The sequence below is a fragment of the Clytia hemisphaerica genome, unplaced genomic scaffold, assembly GCF_902728285.1.
Source record: "Clytia hemisphaerica strain Z4C2 unplaced genomic scaffold, Clytia hemisphaerica genome assembly, whole genome shotgun sequence".
Lineage (NCBI taxonomy): Eukaryota > Metazoa > Cnidaria > Hydrozoa > Leptothecata > Clytiidae > Clytia > Clytia hemisphaerica.
In genome coordinates, this window is record NW_027104424.1 from 59,570 (window position 1) to 83,487 (window position 23,918).

The 23,918-nt window shown below is 34.6% G+C and overlaps 2 protein-coding genes across 5 annotated transcripts; both read left to right on the forward strand.

Annotated features, from left to right (window-relative positions):
- Positions 1–1,445: 1,445 nt before the first annotated feature.
- LOC136820439 (uncharacterized) lies at positions 1,446–3,429 on the forward strand. The gene is made up of 2 exons (XM_067076623.1): positions 1,446–2,006; positions 3,288–3,429. The coding sequence occupies exons 1-2, from the start codon at positions 1,543–1,545 to the stop codon at positions 3,382–3,384; spliced, it is 561 nt and encodes a 186-aa protein (XP_066932724.1). The 5' UTR covers positions 1,446–1,542; the 3' UTR covers positions 3,385–3,429.
- Positions 3,430–8,723: 5,294 nt separating this feature from the next.
- Positions 8,724–23,113, forward strand: LOC136820440 (voltage-gated hydrogen channel 1-like). Of its 4 annotated transcripts, XR_010848585.1 has the most exons (10): positions 8,724–8,941; positions 9,515–9,724; positions 10,020–10,165; positions 11,501–11,580; positions 12,031–12,084; positions 12,656–12,708; positions 13,384–13,457; positions 15,592–15,696; positions 16,883–17,114; positions 17,965–18,059. XR_010848585.1 is itself a non-coding variant. In XM_067076624.1 (9 exons), the coding sequence occupies exons 2-9, from the start codon at positions 9,627–9,629 to the stop codon at positions 17,032–17,034; spliced, it is 762 nt and encodes a 253-aa protein (XP_066932725.1). In that variant the 5' UTR covers positions 8,724–8,941; positions 9,515–9,626; the 3' UTR covers positions 17,035–17,115. The 4 variants fall into 4 exon arrangements, 2 of the variants coding, with proteins under 2 accessions (XP_066932725.1, XP_066932726.1); XR_010848586.1 differs by lacking the exon at positions 15,592–15,696; XM_067076624.1 differs by lacking the exon at positions 17,965–18,059 and having other exon boundaries at positions 16,883–17,115.
- The last annotated feature ends 805 nt before the right edge of the window (positions 23,114–23,918 follow it).

Genomic DNA, 23,918 nt, shown 5'->3' on the forward strand with positions numbered 1-23,918 from the left:
TGAAGGATACACAGATAGTGATGACAACCCTGAGGAGGACAGTTGTGAACCATCTGACGATGATGACGAAGAATTTTAGATTAATTACCATCTTTTTTGTTATTTTTTGTTACTTATTCTATATGGATGTTATAAATCATAGACCAAAAACGCCTTTTTACCCCCTGAAATGCGTAGAAGTGATCGTGATGAGCGTCACAACTGACCTTTTTCTGATATACTGAATCCAAATTTTCCACTTTTTAACCTTTTGAGCCTGATGTTGCTCCTTAATGGGTTTCAAATGATCAAAATAGGTGCAACCGCCAAAAAAGCTTTTTACCCCCTGAAACCCCTCAAAAGTGCCAATAATGACGTCACAAACTGAAATTACTTCATGATTTTGATAGAGTCCAACGTGTTCTATATATAAATGGAGTTTTCGACGATTTATGGGCTCCTTAATGGGTTTAAATGATCAAAATAGATGAAAAATAAGCAAAAATAGCCATTTTTACCCCCTGAAACCCTAAAAAGTGCCAATGATGACGTCACAAACTGAAATTACTTCATGATTTTGATAGAGTCCAACGTGTTCTATATATAAATGGAGTTTTCGACGATTTATGGGCTCCTTATGGGTTTAAATGATCAAAATAGATGAAAAATAAGCAAAATAGCCATTTTTACCCCCTGAAACCCTAAAAAGTGCCAATGATGACGTCACAAACTGAAATTACTTCATGATTTTGATAGAGTCCAACGTGTTCTATATATAAATGGAGTTTTCGACGATTTATGGGCTCCTCAATGGGTTTAAATGATGAAAATAGGTGAAAATAGGCAAAAATAGCAATTTTTACCCCCTGAAAGCCTAAAAAGTGCCAATAATGACGTCATAAACTGAAATCTTTTCATGATCTTGATAGATTCCAACGTTTTTCATATTTTTATGGAGTTTTTTAACATTTTGAAGTTTTCAATTTGGTTCAAATGGTCAAAACAGGCCAAAATTAGGTAAAAATGGCTGTTTTTTGCCTGTTTTTCTTCAGGCAAACCCCCGGAAATTTTTTTTCGAAAAATTTTTTTTTTCAAATACTTCTATCACTTATTTTGAGTATTTCTGCAAAATTTCGAGTCATTTCCTTGGCTAGTTCAAAAGATATTGGCTGATGTTGTTGAGAGGAAAACGGCTTCTCCATAGTAATTCCTTACCCTGGCGCTTTAGGACCCCCTACTTCAGACCCTCTGGAGACCAAAAGCCCCCTTAAAACGCTATTTACCTTTCCATTCCATAAACTAGAGATGTTAACCAACACGAAAATCGTATTGTAACTTAGGACCCCTCTAGGTGGTGCTACCCCGCACTCAGGAGCTGGTCTATACATACAAGTCGCATTAATTATGAAATATTGAAGAAATCGTTTTCTTGTTTCTTAGGTAAAATAGCTCATTCAAAGATCCATATAGAGTGATTGGTTTTTGGAACAATGTCAATCCTATAAGATCATTGGTTTAAAATCAAAGACTGTATCTTATGAGTTTTATCGTTTTTGCAAATGTATGATTGATGGGATATTGAAAAGCATGCAGTTTGAAAATGCTGAAATTAATGAGAATCGCAGTGAAGTCGAAGAGCAGTTATTGCCGTTGAATACGAAAATACCGGCAACCGCAAATGATATTGAAATGGACGATAAGACTTTTAGAGAAAACTATAAAGATGTACAATCGCCGGCTCTGATGTTAGGTAATGCTCAATCAGCTGACCCTTTGTTATCACTGGATTCAAAATTACTGGCAGCCGAAAATGATATTGAAGAGGATGATAAAACTTGTAGAGAAAATTATAAAGATGTACAATCGTTGGCTTTGATGTTGGGTAATGCTCAATCAGCTGACCCTTTATTATCACTGGATTCAAAATTACCGACAGCCGAAAATGATATTCCCGCTAGAAAATGTAATGAAGACGCCCTATTACCTTCAGTTTATGACGAGGATGATGTTGGTTTAACGGAGTCCAAGTAAGAAGAATGATTTTTTCCACCTGTCTAGACCTGTCTAATAATACACGTGTTTTTTTTATTAGAACCTAGTTTATAAGAACATATAGGCTGAAATTCGTCGAAAAATTAAGAACATCTTAAGAACATGCGCAGCCTCAGTTTGGAAAAAATGACAAGAAACTACAATTTTTCCTCTTTTTATGCAGTTTTAACCGAATTTAGGGGTGGATCTTCAAAAATCGAGAGTCAAATATTATCCAAATTTTGCCAAATTTAAGTGCTCTTTATTTTGTATCATATTGTCGATTTAGAGTAGTCTGAAAAATTAAGAACGCATTTAAGAACATTTTAGGCTGAAAATTGCTAAAAAAATAAGCACATCCAGGCTCAGTCAAATTTTAGGTGTTCTAATAAAAAAAAAACGTGTATCTTGTTTCTAGTTTGAGCCCTGCCCAAGGGTAGTCTGAATCTCAGAGATATGCAAAACTGTAAGTAGTATATGGAGCACAAATCTGTTTAGTGGATTTCAGCAGTCAACCTCAAGTGTGTTAAGTTTTCAATATGGGTATCTTTTAGCTTGTTCTTCATTCTGACTTAATCCATGTTTTTAGGTATAACAATCCGGCACGAAATTGGCCTAGTAAAATCTTTTAAGTCGGATTAGCTGATTTTTCGTATTCATGATATGCACCATTGCAATATCTTCCATGGAACCAACAGCTGATTGGTTTAAAGTGACGTAGTAACTGATTTTATGACACTTGCAACCAATCAGCTATTGTGTCCGTGATGTAATGTCGGAAGACATTGCAATGGTGCATATCATGAATAACCAATATGACGTATAGTAGGGGTTGCGCACAGATCTACCGTAAGTTGGTCTAATATCGACATCCCTCGTCTAATTCCGACACCATTCTTTAGAGAAAGGAATAATATGAAAGCTTGAATCACTGATTGAAAAAGGATTATTCCTCTCTGACCACTAAGCAAAGAAAAAGTGTTTTGACCTTTCTATCAATTTCAGCTGGTAAAAAAGGTGTCGGAATTAGATGAAGGGATGTTGACATTAGACCAACCTACGGTACTTAATGCATTTTCTTGGTACTGTATAAAAATGGTCTAATGTCTAACTAAGATGTAGTTGAATTGCAGATCAGTGATCTCCCTCATTGGTCTTTCAAATCTTTGCGGTAACGGGAATGAAAGGGAGTATATTCATTCTTTTATGTTGCTTTTTCCTGTATTCCTTATAATGAAATCAGCATTTTCTACAAGTTAGTTTTCTTTATTTCATAGCGAGGGAGAGCGTTTTATTATGATTTATGATGAAACTGAAGATGGAGGAAACCAAGAAATGACAGAAAGAGCAGATGAATCTAATGGAATATTGTAAGAGAATCCTAATTCTTGACATAATTTATGGTCTATATTTTTCAGAAAAAAGAGGGGTCAAATTCATGTTATATTGGAAAATTTTACACCCATTGAAAACGTTCTCCTCCAAAAACTTACTACCTAACATTTTTCTGAGGTCAAATAGAGGTGTGTCACTTTCCGATGAGTTTTCAAAATAAGAAATTCTAAAAGAAAATACTGACATAAGAAACTTAATAGACTAAGACAGACGCAGTTTATATTTATAGAAATTAAAGCTCGGAAGTGATAGGAAGATAGAGAATTGTTTTAAGAATTTCTCCTTCAGAAATTATAATATTTCCGCTAAGATCGCTAAGAAATTATTTCAATTTTCCCAGACATCACGCTGAGAGTGTATAAAGTAAAAATTTAAAAAGTTTTTTTTCCAAAATTTTCTCCAATTTTCGACTTTTTTCTTTGATGTTTCTTCAATTTTTGTTTTGTATTTTTTTCTTTTTCTTAACTTAATGATAGAATTAAAACAGTAAGGGTTCGGTATAAAAAAACCAACGTTAGCTAAATTTTATAAGAATTTTTAGTTTGAGACCTTATTTTATAAATTGTGGTTATAGCTTCGAGCCTTAGCCAATCAAGAAGCTTAAATTGAATGGACTTTTGCCATGCAAATTGCGTCATCTTTACTCTCAGATTTAGGATTTAATCTCAAAATATGGCTAACTAAAGTACTAGTAGATGAAAACTGTGAAAATCCCTTTGAAATAAATATTGGATTTTGAAAGATATTCCTACTAAAAATCCTTTGATGAGAAATATATAAATTTTCTTTATTTTGGCGTTGGGGAAAAACTATCCCTTTGAGATTAATGTAAAAATGTAATAGAAAGTAATATATACGTACTGTATAATGTTTTCTATAAGAAGAGTTTTATAAGAACTTGACATGACGCACAACCATAAGTAAACAAATTGCTTAGAATTTGAGCCTTATATATCAAAACTAACTAAGACATCTGATTTATATTTAACATTAAGAACATCTTAAGAACATTTCAGACACAGAATCACTTATCTAAGACGGGCCGATGGCAGCCTTTTTTAATTGTTCTTATAAAAAAGAACACTTCGTGGTGAACCTGAATATTGAATCTTCCTTCCATTGTAATTCCTCAGCTGAAATTTAAGGGTTTTTTTGTTTTTAGTAAAAACCTTGTTTCCACACACTAAGATCAGTGAAGCTTTTTTCGCTATATTTTAAATTTGATGTCTAGTATGGTGCTATGATATGATGTGTTAATCCTTTCTCAACATTACAAAGGAAATATTTTTCTTATCTGCGGAGAAAAAATATTTTTAAACCTCGTCTTATTTTTATCACTGTGTAAAATGATAAATTATTTTTTCAGATGTAAAATATTTTGGCTAAAAATGATTTTTTTGGAGTTAAAGCTTTTCGCAGTTATAAGTTTAAAGGGTAAATATGTATGTGAGTTGATACCTTGCCCTTAACTTAAAATCGATTATACCAAGAATTTGTGTGAATAATTTCATGAGTGAAGTTTGTTCTTCATTACAGTACACCTTTTTTGATCCTAAGAACAAAGCATATAAAAACATAAGGCTTCTAAGATGAGAATAGTCTAAGAATGCCAAATAAAATCAAGAGAATCAAATTAGAGAGAGTCAATAAAGAAAATAATCACTCACAAAAAGTTCGAGTGATTGTGAGGTGTTTAGTTTAATTTCATTATTCAAAGATTTCTAAATTATTACTATTGACTAATAAATTACGTTTGAGCGACAATACCAAAAAAATATATATATAAAGGCTCTAAAATTTTTTGATGTTCTTATAAAAAACTTGTAAATACAAAGACCAAACACCCTTGTTGTTCAAATCACGCATGCGTGCTGAAATATGCTGGCAAGATTGGTAATGCTGCATCGAGAAACGTGGTAAAAGATTTTGAGTTTTTCTGTAGGAGCTTTTGAATTTATGGTGTCCATTGTGGTTTGAATACTAATCTATATACACTCTTTTTATTTATAAGGAAACTACTCTCTTTTTACCTAGGTGATCCCCAGGGAATCGGAAAAATGTTGAGTGTAATCGGATTTTTACGAGTTAATTAAACTCCGGTTAAGGAGTTTCCTAAAATCAGTATTTTTTATTTGTAATTGTGCGTAAACCCGATTAATTGCTATAATCAGGTTCGATTTCCCGACCTTTCCGGTTTGATTTCGGGATGTCATTTGAAATAATAGAGATGACGCGTTCTTTAGAAAAAGCAAAAAAATCCTTTTTCTCAAGATTCAACCATCAACCGAATCATCGAAAACCTTGTAAAAACTCCAGCTTGACCCTTGATTTCCCTATTTGGTTTGCGTTTGCGCTCGTACTTACTAGGATATACTCTTTTAAATTTTATATTGGATTTATTAAGAAAGGCTGACCACGATAAAGATGTTAACATAATAGTTCGCTATTAAAAAATGACAATTACCGGAGTTTACAGCCGTCATTACGGCTGTTTTATTAATTATGTAGATAGACGTGTCCAAAATTTCTGCTAAACTAAACTCTCTCTAATTCGAACCTCTATTATTCGAATCGTTCTGTGACTCGAACTAAAATGTTGGTCTCGGCTGATTAAAAGTTGTTTGAAATTCTCTCTGTAATTCGAATTCTTGGCACCGTGCTGATCGAATTAGAGAGAGTCAACTGTAGTTTGAACTATTTCAATATAGTGTCCTTATTCGAACTTAATATCCTCATAGACTTCTAGCTCCTGTAAATTTCATCTAAGTCAGGCCCGTAGCAACCGGGAAGGCCACAGGGGCATTGCCCCCTCCCCCCAAAAAAAGTTTTTTTGAAAGTTGGTAGCTTTGAAAAATCGTGTATTAATGGCTTCATTTTGAACATAATCCTTTAATTATTAGATGCATTTTCCAGCAATCTACCCTCGGGCCAAACCATGGCTGGCCCTCAGTTTATATTTCTCACTTTGCCCCCTCAAAATGAAAATACTTCCTACGGGCCTGCAAGTTGACCTTATAAGATTTTTTCCACGAGTAGTCTGAAGACTAAAATGATTTATTGTCATTTTATGTGTAAAGTGAAGGGTTTCATATTTCAATTGTCACTTTAAAGTTTTTAGGCGTCAATTACTTTCCTAGCCGTAAAACAGGCGCTTAAAAAGTAAAATACATCAATTTGGACCACCTTTTTGAGAGCTTTTGATTGATTGCTTTGAGCGTTTTAATATATTTTGAACACTTTTTTCAAGGGCCTTAAATTTCAAGCTTATAGCTGGGGAAAGATTTCTCCAAGATTGGTAGGTCAGAAAGGCTAGTTGGTCTTGGTTAAGTCTCGAATCGGTATCGGGAGACTCGGATGATATACTTTGATAAATATTCAAGTGTTTTTTGAACAATCTGAGAAGTAAAAGAAAAATCCAAACTCGTGCCCAGTCCCTTAGCTGTTTTTACGATTCTGATAATATTCCACTATAATAGACCTTATCGGACTTTTTGATTTTTCTAAAAAAGCGATGCATTGTGGGATTGTTTCGAGTGTATTACAATAGAATTCCCTCGAAGAATTCCTAAGAGATTTCTATTGTAATACACTCGAAACGAGACTCAACTTAGGTACAAGACTGTCTGAAGCTTCCAGTATGCTGAAAAATCAATGATCTTTCTCTTTACCTGTTACAGTGCGGCTCTATTTTTTAAGGGCGTCCTTAAATATGATCTCATTCTGGATAGGAAGAAAAACTCTAGCTAGGCTGCTGACATCCACTAACGGATTCGAGCTCCTTACTACCTGCTACATGCGGTTTGTAGAGGTCTGTAATTCAGACTAAAACCTAGAGAGGTCAAATACATTACTATCCTGGCATTTAATGTTGTCCAGGAATGTAGATTTTCAGCATTACATCCCTGTTTGTTCATTGTTGGAACAGTGTTTCCGAAAAATTTAGGGAACGGTTTTCTTCCCTGAGGTCAGCATTGAACTGGGGGAGCGGGTGGCACATTTTGAACGAAATTGGACTGTTATTTCTGGAAAAACAGGATTTTATATGTGTTTAGGAAAGATGTAAATTGGTGTCCTTTAAAATAGGGAAATGTACCGTACTGTTTACTTATTGCCACAGCCTAGCTGACACACAATGTTGTTTCAGCGTTCATCTAGCAATATATGGATGTTGTGAACGTCAGATTAACGTTAAAACAACGTTGTGTGTCAGATGGGAAAATATAACCTTGGATTAACGTTTTTAAACTCTTCATTTGAGACGTCGAGAATGTTATAAGTTACATTTTTTAAATCATAACACCCGATATTTGAATTTTAAACCTCTGAATTGTCAATCAAATTGTAATACCTATTGTACGTAAAACATAAAAACCTTTTGTTACAAAATTATTGTCAATTTGGTTAAAGAAGGACTTAAAATTTTGAAAAGAGTATCAAAAATATAAAGCCCTTGGTTTCTTCGTTATCAGCTCATCATATCATTCAAGGAGATAAAGTTCACGGCGGTGTCTTTTTGGTGTAGAGCTCATCCTCGTTTGAAACGCTCAAGAATATTTTCTGAGGACTGATAATGTTTTATGTATTTTCTACAAATAGGTTATGTATGAAAATCTGCTGAGATTGATTGATTGCTATGTAACTATTTGTCGTAACTATTTGTCCAAATGATAAGCTTTAGGCGGTTTCGGTTTCTTTTTGGTTTTAGTCACTATTTGTCATGCTTTTTTTGTTGCTTTTAAATCAGGTTTGATTGACAGTTTGCTAGTATTGAGGAAATATAGGTGCCGAAGTTGCTCTTGACGCGACGTTTTATGCTAGATGGGACCAGAGAAGACATTTCCAATGTTTCTGGCTTATTCGTACGGGGATTTCGTCTGGCACCCGATGGAGAAATTTCTCTCACATACACTAAAGCTCTAAAGTTGGGAAAAATGTTCGGTTTGAGTACCTAATTTTTAGTTTTTTGATCAATTTTCATAGAAGGATCATGTTGTTAAAAAATAACATCCTGACCAATTTTCGAATTACTTTAACTGTAAGAATACTAAAGTAGCAGTCACGTAAAGCAAATTAAGAAGTTTGATTTCTAAATGGGATAAAGGCAACCATTTCAAGCATAATTCAAACTTATTATTTAACGAGAGATTTATTTTTATGGTACGGGCAAGCGATTCTGGCTTTAATCCGCCTTAATATTATTAGAATTCAACTACACATTTCTTATAATTGATGCCTGGGTATCAAAATTCTTTCTATTTTTTTATTATCAAAAATCAAAAAGCAAACAAACGATCAACATTACATGCTGTTGATATTGTAGTACCTTAAAAAAGTCATGTTTTAAAAAGAAGTGACGTTTCGTAAAAATTTGAATCCTTTCTTTCAAAAGGTTGTTTTTTAAAGCTCCAGTAGTTTTTTATATAAGTTGGTTACATTATTTATTAATTGGTATAATTTCAAATTACTGACTGAAATAATTTCCCTATGCACCAAACAACGAAAGAATTATGATTTGGCTTGCAGACTGATCAATAGAGTATGGATATTTTCGAAGTTTTCTTGTGTTTCATTTATCAATACTATTATGGTAATCAATTCTGATAATTAGCCTGGATATCCAAGGCTGTTGCATTTTATTTGGATGTTTTTGGTTTACAGCCTGGTCTTCCTTAATTGAATTGCATTCTAAATTTATTCCGCCAACTCAATAACTGCCTGCAGTTCACAGTGCGACCCAGAATTCACAGTAATTGACTTGACTTGCTAAAGGTGTTTCAGAATTCTTCATACTGGATAAATTTCTTTTTTCTTCCTGATATTTTAAGCTAGGACATCCAAGCTATATTAATATCAGCTTGAATATGTATTCCTTGTTGAAATTTTAGGAGTTTTGTTCTCATTCTAATGTGAAACAACTCTATCGAAATTTTCCGCTTTCAGAAGATAGGAACTGTGGCCAAGATGTAATACAGTAGAGTCATGTTCTTCTCATCCCCTTGCTGTTACAGTAATGAACAATGTACTGTACATCTGTTCTGATTACTTTCTTATTAATCAGAAACGACTAGATACGCCAAAGCTAACGTTTCTTTGTTTTGTTTCTCTTCAGTGCAAATTCTGTCAATATCAACAAAGACCATTTACCATCCACAAATATTTTGACCAACGGAACTGATCCATCGGACCGGGCAAACAACAATACGGTGACAGCCCTTCTCACAATGCCGAAAGAATGCAAAGTGACGCTAGCGGAACATGAAATTACGGAATTCACACAACAAGATTTCATCAAGAAAGGAGATATGATAGAAGAAGAGACGTAAGCTTTTTTCAATCTTTCGTTCGTTCGTTCGTTCGTTCGAAAAACTTTCCAACAGGACATCTGGGTTCGATTCTCAATTGGTACTATGACTTTTTTGGCAAGTCAAGGTACCTTAAATGGGTTAACCGGACCCTGTCATGCGATGAAACTGGTTTCCCTCACTTTGATTTATAAGTATGATGATATATCTGTAAAACAGAGAATATTATGAAATTCATTTAGTTACCGAACGTAAACCTTAACCCTGAAATTACAATACAACGTTGCTGATATTTCAAATTTTCTCTCGTAGTCCAAAAAGTTCAATCGGTCGATTCCGTCAACAATTAAGCGATACATTGCATCATCATTACTTCCAAATCATCATTTGTGTGTTGGTTCTTTTGGATACTGCAGTCGTGGTCACAGAAATTATGGTCGACTCGTCCAGGAGCCACTGTAAAGTTTTTTATTACACGTCTTTTTTTTTAAGAAACTAGTTTTACCAAGCAGCCTCAATGTTTCTTAAGAAATCGGCCTTTTGAGCCTTAAATGTTTCTTACATGTTTCTAAACTTTTTGACATAATTAGCCTTGATTGGACGGTTCTTATAAAAACCGAATTAAAAAATGTTATTTTCTCATTCTCAGCCTCAGCATGTTTCTTAGATGTTTCTTAGTTTTTAGGCATTCTGAGCCTCATGTTTCTTAAAAGTGTGTTTCTTAAAAAAAAAAGACGTGTATATTAGAGAGTTTGTGTATCTGCGTTTTAAGGGGCATTTTCTTGATAAAAGATTATGTAGGAATTTAACTGTTATTGGATATATTTCAAAAATTTTGTCCATTTTTTTGACGTTTTTGCCACCCTTAGAGAGACTATCTACCCAAAATTTCATCTAAAATTTTCAGATTTTAGTCCAATTTTCAAGAATTTATGACCCTTTCAGGGAATTGATTTAAGATTTACGTAATTTTAGAACCTTAACAAAGACTAAATTGCTTTTTAATAATTTTTGAACCTCTTTGAGGGAGAGAGAGTGAAAAAGGAACCCTTATGGCTAGCACATACCTGGCACCCATTTTGCCTAAGTACCCCCAGGGTTCAGTGACGGAGACCATTAGCTTCTGATTTGTCTAGACCCTAATTGACGAAGGGGTAAATCAGCACTTTTACCGTCCTCGATTTTGTGGGTCAGAACACGGGTTATTTCAAATCGCTTTAGTCACTCTAACCTCCTCAAAAGAGCAAGTACATAAGCTCGCTATTGAAATCGTTGGTGGTCCTCCCATAAATCTACTTACTAAGCTTTATTCATGATATGCACCACTGCAATGACTTCACGAAATTATGCAACTTTTCTGTTTTTGTTCCACCCAATACGTCACTTTTTCTATTGTTCTATTAAGTGACGTATTGGGTGGAAAATTTCAAAAGTTCTCAGAAGGCTCCAGTGGTGCATATCATGAATATGTATGGGTTATACATCTGTTTGAGATCTGTTCCAAAGAAATTGGCAGCGTCCATACATTTTCAACATAGCTCTTGTTGGAGATATGTAAAAAGTGATGTTTCGTTGAAAAGATAACTTTGAATCGAAATTGAAGTCGAAGAGTTGAAAATCAAACCAAACCTAGTCCTTCAAGAAAAGTCCAAATTAGTGATAAATCGCTAAAAATGAGCCACTAACAATATCTCATTGCATAGACAAACAAAATTCTTTTGGATTACTATTGTAGTACCACAAAAGAAAAATCCTCTTGATAAAATCAAGATCTTCGTATTTTATCATTCTAGCGAAATCAGAACATTTGGAGACAGCAGAATTCGCATTGCATTACGTCAGTTTAACTATTCTATCCATATTCATGTTCGAGGTAGGATTTTGAATTTTTTCCTTTGACTTTGATAGGCCATTTCACAGTCGCAAAGCTTAATGGGTAATCAGGACCATTGCGCGCTAATGACGACTTACTTTTTGTCCAAAGTTGTGAAAAGTTTTAAAGATTTTTGCTTCTAACAAGCCGAAAGTCGTCACTAGAGCGCGACCAATCCTGATTACCCATGATTCATTTCGACTGTGAAATTAAAACCTATTAAGCGGAAAAAGCCCTGACATTTTGAATTAAATTGATTGATTTGTTCTACATTTCAGGCTTAAAAACTTATTTTATTTACCATACTGGATAATATACTAGACATACGCAAGGCGTTGGCTTAGTCCTCTTTTTCATTGTGATAACATGGCTGGTTTTGAACAACCCGTGTGCCCGGCTTTTTAAGATAAGCTTTTCTGAGTTAGTTTTTGCTTTGGTCTCTTGTTTTAGATCACACTCAAGATTTTCGCTATGGGACTCAAGTTTCTAAAACATAAATTTGAGGTATATTGATAATTTTAAAAAGAGGTACCATTGCTTGTATGAGTGAAATTTTCACCGTCCCGTTAAGATGAGATAAATTCTTTTTTTTTTTGGAAATGGTATAAAGCTAACTTGTACCCAAGACTTTTTAGCAAGGAAAATAGAGTTTGAGTTCATTTTACACCCTCGATCCCAGGGCAAACATCAGCGACGTTTTCATTTGGATATTATTTGATAAGTTTTAGCCCTGGTCTTTTCTCTTAAAGATGATACGTAAATTCGAAAAGTTTATATATATCATATATATATATATAATCAGTCTGTTCCTCTAAAGAATCTTGCATTGTAACACGCATGCGTAACTTGTCGTTCTTTTAAACCACATGTAGTTAGTTCCCGTGATAAACGAAGAGGAATGAGGTACAGTCACTTTCGGTCGGGGTTGTGGACGGTGAAATATATCGTTTTTTTATAAAATTTGCCGTTCTTTTTGTCTATTTTTAGTAATGCAGGATTCTTTAGAAAAAAAAACCCTCTTATCATTACATACAGATTTCAAAAAACATTTATTGTCTCAATTTTCTTTTTTCAGATTTTTGATGCGATCATAGTTTCAGTATCATTCTTCCTAGATGTTTTTCTTAGGTGAGATAACTTTTCCTTCCCTCATTTTGATTGGCAGGGATAACGATGGATCAATGAAGTATATCTAACGCTCTCTAATTTGACGTTCTGTTATTCAACTTTCCGTTTTTAAATGAAATTGAATTCACCGTCCAATTTACGTAAAACGAAGAATCTTTACTTTTTCACATTCTGCTTTTCGCTCGCTAATGCAATTTCAAGTGTGTAAAAAAGAATGCCTTTAATAGTCAGGGAATGAGTTCAAATTAGCTAATTCTCGTTTGTTTAGCCGAATATTGTATGCATTTAACCTATTATCGTTTTTTTAGACGATATTATATAGGAAGTGATCCATAACTGTTTAAAATAATTCGAACTGTAAAGTTTTGAGAATAAACCCTTTCGACCGTAGTCGCGCGGTCAGGCGCGTGCCACTTTATTATTTAATTTACCACCCCAAACTCGACCCAGACCTTTTTTTACACATTTTTCTATTGTCTTTAGGTGCGAAATAATACTGGGACGATTTTAGGGTGGTAAAACGGACAAAAAAATGTCCGCACGGCAATTGGCGGCTACGGTCGAAAATAGGTGTATAAGAAAATTGAAGTTCAATTCTTTATAAACATGTTATGATATTTTTCGAAGAACTTTTCAGCAAAATCCTTATTATCGTTTCTGTTCTTTTAATTTCAGTTCTGGTGGTTTAAAAGACGGAGTAGAGTTTCTTGTTCTATTGAGACTGTGGCGTATCACCAGAATTATCAATGGTAAGTTTCTAACTCATTGAGCTTTGGATGCAGCTCCTCATTCCAAGCTAACCAAAATCTTTGATCAGAGTTTTTGTTTTGAAAGTGGTACCCTAATGGTATCACTACTCAATAGTTGTGTAAACACATCGCGCTAGATATATACTTTTCCTTGAATAAGACCATGTTCGCACGTGACCGTTCCGTATCGCTCCGAAACAAAATGAAGCCATTCTATTGGTTACATTCAAGTGCTACGTCACTTCTAACCAATAGAATGGCTTCATTCCATTTCGGAGCGAAACGGAACCGTCAAGTGCGAACATGGTCTAAACTAAAGAGCCGTTTGACGTTAATTTTTAACACTACATTGGCTTCTTTGCAACGGATAACACTTTCAAAAAACTATAATCAAAGATGGCAGGTATAGCTTAGTCCAGCATTTATAAAGGTCTCACTCCATTCATCGATATACAGTTTATGTAAAGGCATTTAATCTCAATAGCTACGGGAGTTTACCAAAATTAACTAGCGTCATTGGAAGGCTAATTTTGGCTGACTTTTCTTTATAAAAGATTATGTAGGAATTATTTCACTGTTATTGGATAGATCTAGTCCCCTGAGTGGATTGGACAGGATCCTAAATAACTTACAAGGATGTATTCGGCTATGTATCCAATGTAGCCGTTCTCTGATTATTAGCGAGTTTATGTATTCAAGATGAATCGAGGGGACAGTATAAACCAAAGTTGACATGTCTCCAAAATCACCGTCCACTTTGCTCGACGACGGTAAAAACACCAAAATACTGTCGTCTGTTTAGGTGAGCGAAGGCGATATAGAGCACTTTGTTTTGTATCGATTTCACTTACCGTCGCCCTCGATATCCTCCGATACATAGATTCGGTAATAATTATCTCTACATGTTATCACTGACTGTAATTTATGTATTTTATGACATTGATTTATAAATTACGGACATGGTTTTTACGAGGAAAAAGATTTTTACTCGACTCTCACCAGGCTAAATGTTAATTGCTAAGATATGGAAATCGTGGAATAAACATCTCTCGGATAGCCAGGGTTAGTGGGTCCAAAGTGTTCATTGCCTCAATAACAGCCCCTTCTCACAGACCTGGTGGGCACCTCATACTGGAAAATTATCGTCCAAAATATCATCCACAGTAGAAAGATTATGCTAAAATTTTTGTCCCAGCTGAAATTAATCAAATAAATATGTCCTGAATTTTTAGACTCCAAATCCCTGGCGATAAAAAGAAAACATTGATATTTGTTCATTATTTTTACCCCTACTACCGGTGAAAAGAATCTTACTGGGTCTGTGAGAAGATACTTGAATATCGTATGAGAGGGATCTTTTTTCTTGTAAAAGTCCTATAAAATAAGACACTACAAACACTTACCACATAAGGTAACGACTGTCATAATTAAATACTGCCATAATTAATATCGACTATTGTATTCACGTTTGTTAATTGGTACCTTTATTTTGGGTAAGGTTCCACTTCCCACACTAAGACCATGTTCTCACGACGAAATGAAGCCATTCTATTGGTTACATTCAAGTGTTACGTCACTTCTAACCAATAGAATGGCTTCATTTTGCTTCGGAGCGAAACGGAATCGTCACGTGCGAACATGGTCTAAGAATCCACTAACTTTCCCAAAGTATTTTCGCTGTCTTTCCGGGGATATCCGGCATTAGATTGGAAAGAGTTTTTTCTGAATCTACTTGTGTTGACTTACGAAACTTTGTAACTTTCCGGACTTCTGATATTTTCCCACTAGAAATTGGTAGTGAAATCTTAGTCAGGGGAGTGAAATCTACCCTTAACATGAAATGGATTGATTTGGTAGTTTTCAATTAAGCATATCATTCAAAATAGATTCTTATTTTCGGGTACCTAATAAGCGTCCCCCTCCCCCGCTAATTAATCTTTCGAAAAATTTTCCACCCAGGACATTCTTATTCCAGCCCCCCCCCCTGCTTATTAATTTTTGGGAAAATGTTTTTGAAAGTTCTCTCTTTTGCCTAATTATGCTGTATTAGCCTTCTTTTCAAAAATTTACTCATCTCACGCACATACACATACTAATCACGACGACTAATATATATAAAACCCAACATCTATAGGACGTGATGTATTTACACCCAAATTGTATGATGTACCACACACTTCAAATAAACGAAAAAGTAGATTTGGTAGAAGACGTAAATCATTGGTCGATGAAGTGATAAGTAAATAAATAATTTGATAACACACGCATGCGCACATAATTTTTGTCATATTACATCATAGATAAACAAAGTAAAGCCACCGTAGAACTTTCTTCGTGAATCGTGACGCATTTATGTTCTTACTGGCAGCTGTCACACAACCTCGTTTCAACGGCCATCTAATGTTCACAACGTCCATATAACGTTAGATGAACGTTGTAACAACGTTGTGTGTCAGTTGGGTACACAGTTACACATACACGAACATGACCAATCTTAAACACTCCTTCACCCCCTTCTCACAGACCAACTGGGAACCCTTTCCACTGGAAAAATTGGCCAAATCCTAATTTTTGTCCCCGCTGAAAATAATCAAATAAGCAAATCCAGACTGCATAATATTGTGATATTTTTTCCATTCCAACTGAATTTTCTAGCTAGAAACAATGGAAATTTCCAGCCATAACTGGCTGATGAAATCCCACCGGGTTCATGAGAAGGGGCAGTACTCATCATATCTATTTTTCATAGACTAGTGGTATCTCTATATACATTTTCATGTGGGTGTACGAGGGTGCGTCGTCAACTCCGAAATATTGAAAGAATAAGGGCTAATACCAACATACCAACATACCTAATAACTGAAGCTTAAGGCTAGAGTCGAATCTCCTTTGTAGGATTTGAAGCCATTTATTTCCTACATAAGTTTCCTAAGTAAGTTGTGCGGCCGCGTGGTTTTTATTCAAACGCTGAATTGAAAGTAGCGTTTACTGGCTTGAATTCGACAAGTGTAAAATGCAAAAACAAAGAAAAGTGCTAAATTTAATCTATAATCTGAAATACAGCGCAAATTTCAAACCCTTTTTCTTGTTCAGGAAAGTTTGAAGATTCGCATCTAACCTTCGGCTTGAAACTTATGTTAATCATACCATATTTCATTACACATTCATGTTTTCAAAACAAATGATACAATTGACTCTCTCTAATTCGACCTTCAAGGGACCAAAACTCTTTTTTGAATCATAAAAAGATTCGAATTACGGAGAGTATTTTACACAAATTCCCAGCTGAGCTGACCAATGCTTTAGTTCGAATTACAGAAAGATTCATACAACAGAAATTCGAATTAGAGAGAGTCGACTGTACACGCAAGCACATGTTTAACAGAAATCTAAAAATCCTTCTTCTTTAATCTATATTTTTATAGAAGCGTCTGCTGATTTATCACTAACACATACAGTAGCGATCGTAGCTCGAGAAGAATTCACTGTCGAATGGATAACACGTAACCATACTGATAGTCTATTAGAAAATCATGAAGAACAACCGCCTGAGCCACCTTCTAACATTTCTTCCTAACCATTGAGTAACATTTTTTTTTGAAAGGGGAATGGTCAATAAATGGCTTGAGTTAATGCGGCAATGCATTTTCACATAAGGTAATCTAACCGTAAACGCTACGAAACCCTTATAAATACAGTGAAATTAATTACGTAATGTACTCAAACACTCCTGGTTTTTGTCAGTAGTGATAAATTTAAGTCAAAAAAGTAATTTTGAATTTGACACTACTTGAAAAACAAGGGGTCTTTCCATATAAAACTCTACGTAATAGATACCCATATTTATTCCTGTGAATATCATGAATATATCTATTGAGATATTAAGGCGGTAATTGTTGCCGGTGCGAACATTTACGCTGTGTTAATCTGACGTTTCTGCGGAATTTGATTTCGTAATTAATTTTGTAAATTATGTTTAGAATCTGTCATGTGTCACGAATGTGATATGTGACCCAAAAACGACCGTATGTGCGGCCCAAAATTAGGTCTTTGAAATCTGACCTGTACATTACAGAGAAACTTTAATAAATTTTAGCAGATTTAGGTGAAAAATCGGCCCTTACTGTGCATTTTGTTGAAAGTTTTTGTCCATTTTAATGCAAAACATTTTCAGATTTTCCAAAATTTTGCCCAAAAAAATTCGTTTTGCTCACTTTTTACACCCTTACGGTGCCCCATCCTAAGTCTTAAGTCTAATGTTAAAACTCGGAGTCTACTTTCCAACCGTACTTTAAAGCACTTAAAAACCATTTGCGGTTTTCAAATTTTGAGGGAATACCCCTTTAGTGTCAAATATTACATTGGGATTAAAGATAGGTTTTCGCCAAAGTATTATTTGCCAAAAGTCGAAAAATCATTACCAATAAGCGCATAAAAATCTAAGCAAATTAAGTTTCCAGGAGCTAAATTTTTCAAAACCTATGTACATTTCTTCTTCTTTATACAGGAATAGTAGTTTCGATCAAAGCCCGGAGTGAAGAAAAAGTCGAGAAAGCAAAAGAGCAAGTTGCAGAGCTACATGAAAAAGTAGAAGAACAACAGGTATTAAATGCTTTTTTATAAGAATGGTATTTTTTCATTTTATCATGGATATAATAAACTTTTTGGGGAAAATTATCCTGAACTATTCTAACGATATCTTTGGTTAGGATCTAAACTCAGCCTCAATTTAACATGTAATGCATACTACATAGCATGAGATGTCATTTTTATGGAGGTTTTGCCTTACCAGTAGATACACCTCAAAAACACATACACCTCAAAAACTACAAAGTTGTATATTTTGCTCTCGGGACCCCTAAACCTATTTGACTCAGAAATTTTTTAAATTTTCACAACCACCTATAAATGTTCTTTCAAAAAATACCAAACTTTATAAATTTTAGACACGTCAAAGTACCTTAAACTTCGAATCTATTCAAAATTTTATCATAATTTGCTTCAAAAAATCAGGTTTTTTGGCCTTACAGACCAGGCAATTGAATTTAAGGTCAGAAAACCTATACTTTTTAGATACCTATACTTACTGTAGATATGGAAAAATCATTGTCTTTTTAATAGATAGTCGTCAAAGAAAGTAATTAGACCTCCAATTGTTATCAAATTTTTGTAGTTTTTGAGGTGTACCAGCCAAAAAAAGTGATTTGAGCAATTAACTTTAAAATCAACTTTGTCATATTTTAATCATTCAAATGACATGAAACACAAAAAAATTCAACTAAATCAACATCAAAAATCATAAATCAAAATAAATCTATAAACTAAAATGACATGTTTTTTAGAGATAGCCTATCAATTTTTACAGCATTCTCAAAATGATCACGAATCTCCTTATAATCAGGAATATTCCATTTTAGGTTACGTCGAGGAACAGCTTTTATTGGACCATCTATTATATCCTCAATCTGAAATAGGAATGCATCTGCATTTTCAGGAGCTTCGTCCATCATTGTTCCTTTCCCGAGTTTGGGGTTTAAGCATTTTAGGATAACGGAGACAACCTTTCCATCGACATCATCTAGAAATCTCATTTCTAAACGACCAATACATAATTGATTGGATTTTTTTGTTGAACGTACCCCAACGTACCACTTTTTAAGAACATCATCTTCTTTTGTTGGTGGACAAAGCTTTTTCCATGTGTCAAGAAGCTTAGCTGAAACCTTTTCATTTGTAGCTGTCTCCTCATCTTTAGAAGAGGTTTCAGCATCTTCAAAAACATCTTCGAATTCGTTTTCATCACTAGTAAAGTCACTTTCATACTCAGACTCGGTACTGAGCTTCCGTTTATTATCTTTGAAAACTTCTCCCTTTGGCAGTGTTATCATGATTGGTTTCTTTCCATTGACCTGACATTTATTTTTGCTGCAAACTGACCTTTTCACCTCAAAACAAACTGGGCACTGCTTGAGTCCCTTAGCTTCACATTCACCGTCAGAACAGACACAATTTTTCTTGCATCTGAAAAATGCTTCTTTTTCCCAATTTTTCTGCTGTAGTTTTTCTTCCTTTTGCTGTTCCTTTTTCTGCTTTTCTTTTTCAATCGCTTCCACTCTGCTTAAGATGTCTTGAGCTTCCATGCTGCCATGTACGTTGGTGATTCGGATGTTTTTCGTTTTCTCTAATTCCTTGGGTTTGACTTTTTTGATTGATAACAATCCAGGTATTTCTTCTAATTTCAAGCTTTTTTCGTAGCCATCTTTGATTATTCCTTGGTACTGCTCACAAATGCATTTCCAATATTCAACAGAACCGTATTTGTACTTTGATTGTGCAAGCTTCGACATTGATTTAGGGGTGCTTGGTGTCTCGGCAGATGATCCTAAAGTAGCTCTAGCCGAAGTACGGGTGCATCTTTTATTCGGTGTACTCGGTCCAGGCTTTTCTATATCCTTGTCTTTATTCATAATGAGGGCCGCTTGTTCGAATTTATCTTGTTGCATATCTTCAACATTAAGCCCATCTTTGGAGATACCAACTCGTTTAGCAGCTTTCAGTATTGTTTCCTCCGTAGCCCATTTTTCCCATATCTCTCCTAAGATGTTCATAAAACCTTCTCGGTTGATCGTTTGAAAGCCAGGGAAAAGTTCGTCTCTTTTACTGTTGTATTCTTTATGCAAACTTTGATTTGGGTTTTGGTCGAGTAACTGTGTCACCCCAGTTGTATCTGGTGGCGATATGAACAAATTAATTTTATGTTCCCTGAGGAACTTTAATACTTTATAATCAAATCTTGAGCTATGCCCATCAGCCAACATAACTACTGGTCGTTGAATTTTCTTTTCGTCAAGATACTTATCAAATAAGCGGTAACATTCAAGGAGAGATTTGTTGTCTTGACTGCCTTTTTCAGTGGAAGATATCAAGAGATTGTTGATCTTCTTTGCAACTGGCTTCGGGCACATATGTGTTGTTATGCCTTTTCCAGAGAACAATACCTGAGAGACAGCCATTTCTCCTAAAAATAAAGAAAATGGTCAAATTATATTCACAACATTTTTTAAAAATAATTCGACCTTGAAATATCAGGGTTTTCTGCTTCAAACCTTTGCCAGAATGATTGCGAGAGGCTAGTGAAAGAAAGCATATGAATATTATTTTGGTTGTGAAACATCAAAAAACTAAAACGCAATATTTTCAGACCTCTAACTTCGTCTTGCTGGCTAAGTTCATGGACTGGTACTCATTGAATATTTGATTATCGAATTACATACCTCTTTTTCTCCAACGTATGTTTAGCGTTAGCAGATAGCTTCACAAATTTCCGACCACCACGCAACTTCAAATTACAATGCTGCCTTATTTTCAACACATCTATTATGAGATTCGTGATATCTCTTCTCGATATCCCCTGATGGCACCTATTTTTGTTTTTGGCAAATTCTACGACCGATCTTTCCTCCTCTGGTGTCAAAATTCTCTGGTGTTCTTTTTTGCTGTTGATCTTTTTTTCTTTCAATCTTCGATCTATGGTACCACGATCTTTAATCAATGGAAACCGTCCTGTTTTTAGAGCACTGTAACCCTTTTTCCCATATATCTTACACCATTCCACAGCCTCCTCAATTTGAGCACTCTTTTCGTTGATTTGTTTTCTTTTCACTGCAGCTTCGGCCTTAGAACTTGGCTTACCATATACCATCACAACACGTTTTTTCACTTTAAATTCAAATTTTGGCTTGACCATTATGTATCTTAAATTGCTTTTAATCTCTACGCAAAAACAGTTACCACACTTTATCAAGCACCGTATTTTTTGAAGTTAACCTTTTTCGTCTAGCTAAGGTTAGGGAAATCTGAACCCAAAATATACCATATGTTCTTTTTTCGGTTTTCTGCTCTGAACTTTTGATTTTCTCTCTCTTGACTTGTTATTATGTCTTGTCGATTTCTCTTTTTTATATAAAAGTTGAAATCGACATCAAAACATTCGAAAAGAAGAGAAAATGGAATGGTTTTATAACCAGCAAATATAAGCCAAAATAACTCGCAAATTTTTATAGACCATAGAAAACGGGCATAAAAACCTGAAAGATGAGAATTTTGACATAAGATTTGAAACAGGATTAGTGCTTGTACCATAAAATGATAATCTGGCAGCAAAATCTTTTTCTTTTGATTTTTTAATCTGTGAGCAAGGCTTTAGTTTTGTAGTTTTTGAGGTGTATTAGTGTAGTTTTTGAGGTGTTTTTCGGTTTTAAGAAAAAATTTTGAAAACATTTTGTAATCCGTTGGCTGATTACTAAATTAACAACATTCCAGCCAATCAGTATCCAAAATTTGAAATCAAAAACACTTTTTTGTAAAAAGTTATTGAAGAAAAACCATTTTGTAGTTTTTGAGGTGTATAACGCTAAAAATGCACTTTTTCCCTACCTTGTAAAAAACAGGAATCTAATTTTAAAAAAAAGTTACACCCAGGGAAGACATTCATATATAGCCTACTTTAAACACAAAAAGTTTTATTCCAAAATTCCAGTCATATAAAGAGATAGAGGGGGCCTCTTTTTTTTGTAGTTTTTCAGGTGTATCTACTGGTACTTGGGAATAATTGACAATTTACAGTTACAAAGGCTGTAAAAAAGGCATTTTCAAGTTCAGTTACCAAATTTCAAGATGTTCTAAGTTTTTAATTTTCTGGCCAATAACATCATGACACGACAATAACATATTGTACACGTTTTTTTAATACAAGACGTATGATATAACAACATAAGGATGGTAAAAATGTTAAGACGGAATTTTGGTTTTCTTTTTTTGACGGAATGATGGAATCTGGGACTCCCTGAAATTTTCCCTGAAATTCCCTCTAATTTTCCTCCGTATTTAACGCAACTTTTCTCTTGCAGAAAACGATTGATAATTTGAGGAAAGCTATCTACCAGCTAGGCTATGATCCAAATCTACTGGCATAAGTTATGTAGAAAGATGCACACTCAGGCTAAATAGTGATATTTTTATACTTAGGATTGCGTTTTTTTATAATTTAGTTCAAAAGAGTATTATATAATCGAATGATGCTGATGACGCATAGATTATTTTTTAGATTTGAAATCTATCGAGATGCAACATACCTTTTCATTAATTACGTCATGAACATCACTTTCCTCGTTTTGAAATTATTGCCAAGGTGATTAACTCCCGGCGGATTTCATTAAAACTACTTTCTATTCATAAAAAATTCATTTAATGTCTCATAGGGATATATTTACCATTGTAATTGTTTGAAAACGAGGCAAGTGATGTTCGTGACGTAATTTATGAAAAGGTTTATTTAAATTACATTCCAAGTTAAATTGGGGTGTTACATTTGATATCCATACAGGGGTGGACGACCCTTTTCAAGCCAACGAAATACTTGAAAATGTATGGATACCCCCTGGAAAATTTCCAAAAAAATACCTTGGAAAAATTCTTCTTCGTACCTTAAAGTGAGTATGGGTGAACTAAAATCAGTCTCCTTGGAAATCTTAGAATAAATTTTTACCCTCTGGAAAAATGAAAAACATTAAACCCCCCTGGAAATGTTCGTCCACCGCCCCTTATGGTTACAAAACAGAATGGCCGTAAAAATTTCCTAAACTTCTTCACGAGAGAACTGTGACGAAGGGAAGTTAGGCGATTGGGGTCACCCTTTAGTTATTGAGGGGACCTCTCAGATCACTTATCTGTTCCTTCGATCAGGGTATCCCTTATTGGGGATAAGTCTATGGACACGTAGTAAAGGTACGCTAATAGATTTCAATCAACATCAATTCTGTTTCTCCAATTAAGCAATAAATATCAAATAAGCGTAACATAAATAACATCAAATAACTTAGTAACTCTGGCATGTAATTAACGATAGTTCTCTTTCAAGTCCTTCTCCTTCAAGTTCTCCTTTTCAAGTCCCTGAAGTCCTTCTCCTTTAAGTTCTCCTTTCCAAGTCCCTGAAGTCCTTCTCCTTTAAGTTCTCCTTTCCAAGTCTTCTTCCTTCGAGCTCTTTCTCCCAAGTCCTTGATTTCTTTCCTTTTCTCGCTCATGTTTGCTCGCCCTATTCAGGGGTCTGGGCTCGAGGACCTGAGCCCCACTCTATTGATTTCTATTCATCTTTCAGTTCATTAATATCGTGTTGGCTCAGTCCCAGTCTCTGCTTGCATTATTCATCAATGATTAGTTTACTAGCTTCACATCTCCGACGTTCGACAAGTGACGTCCTCGTCACTTCAAAAAAAATTTGGGATCTTGGTTTCGCTTACTTCTTTCTTTCAGGAATCATTAACTTTTTAATGCTTTTGCTTTCGTGCTGATGTTTTGGTGCAATTAAGTGCTCAATTGTGGTTGTTTACTTATCGAGTTTTCATAACTGTTTTAATGGTTTATTCTTCTCTGGATTTTAGTTATACATTGATATGACTTCAC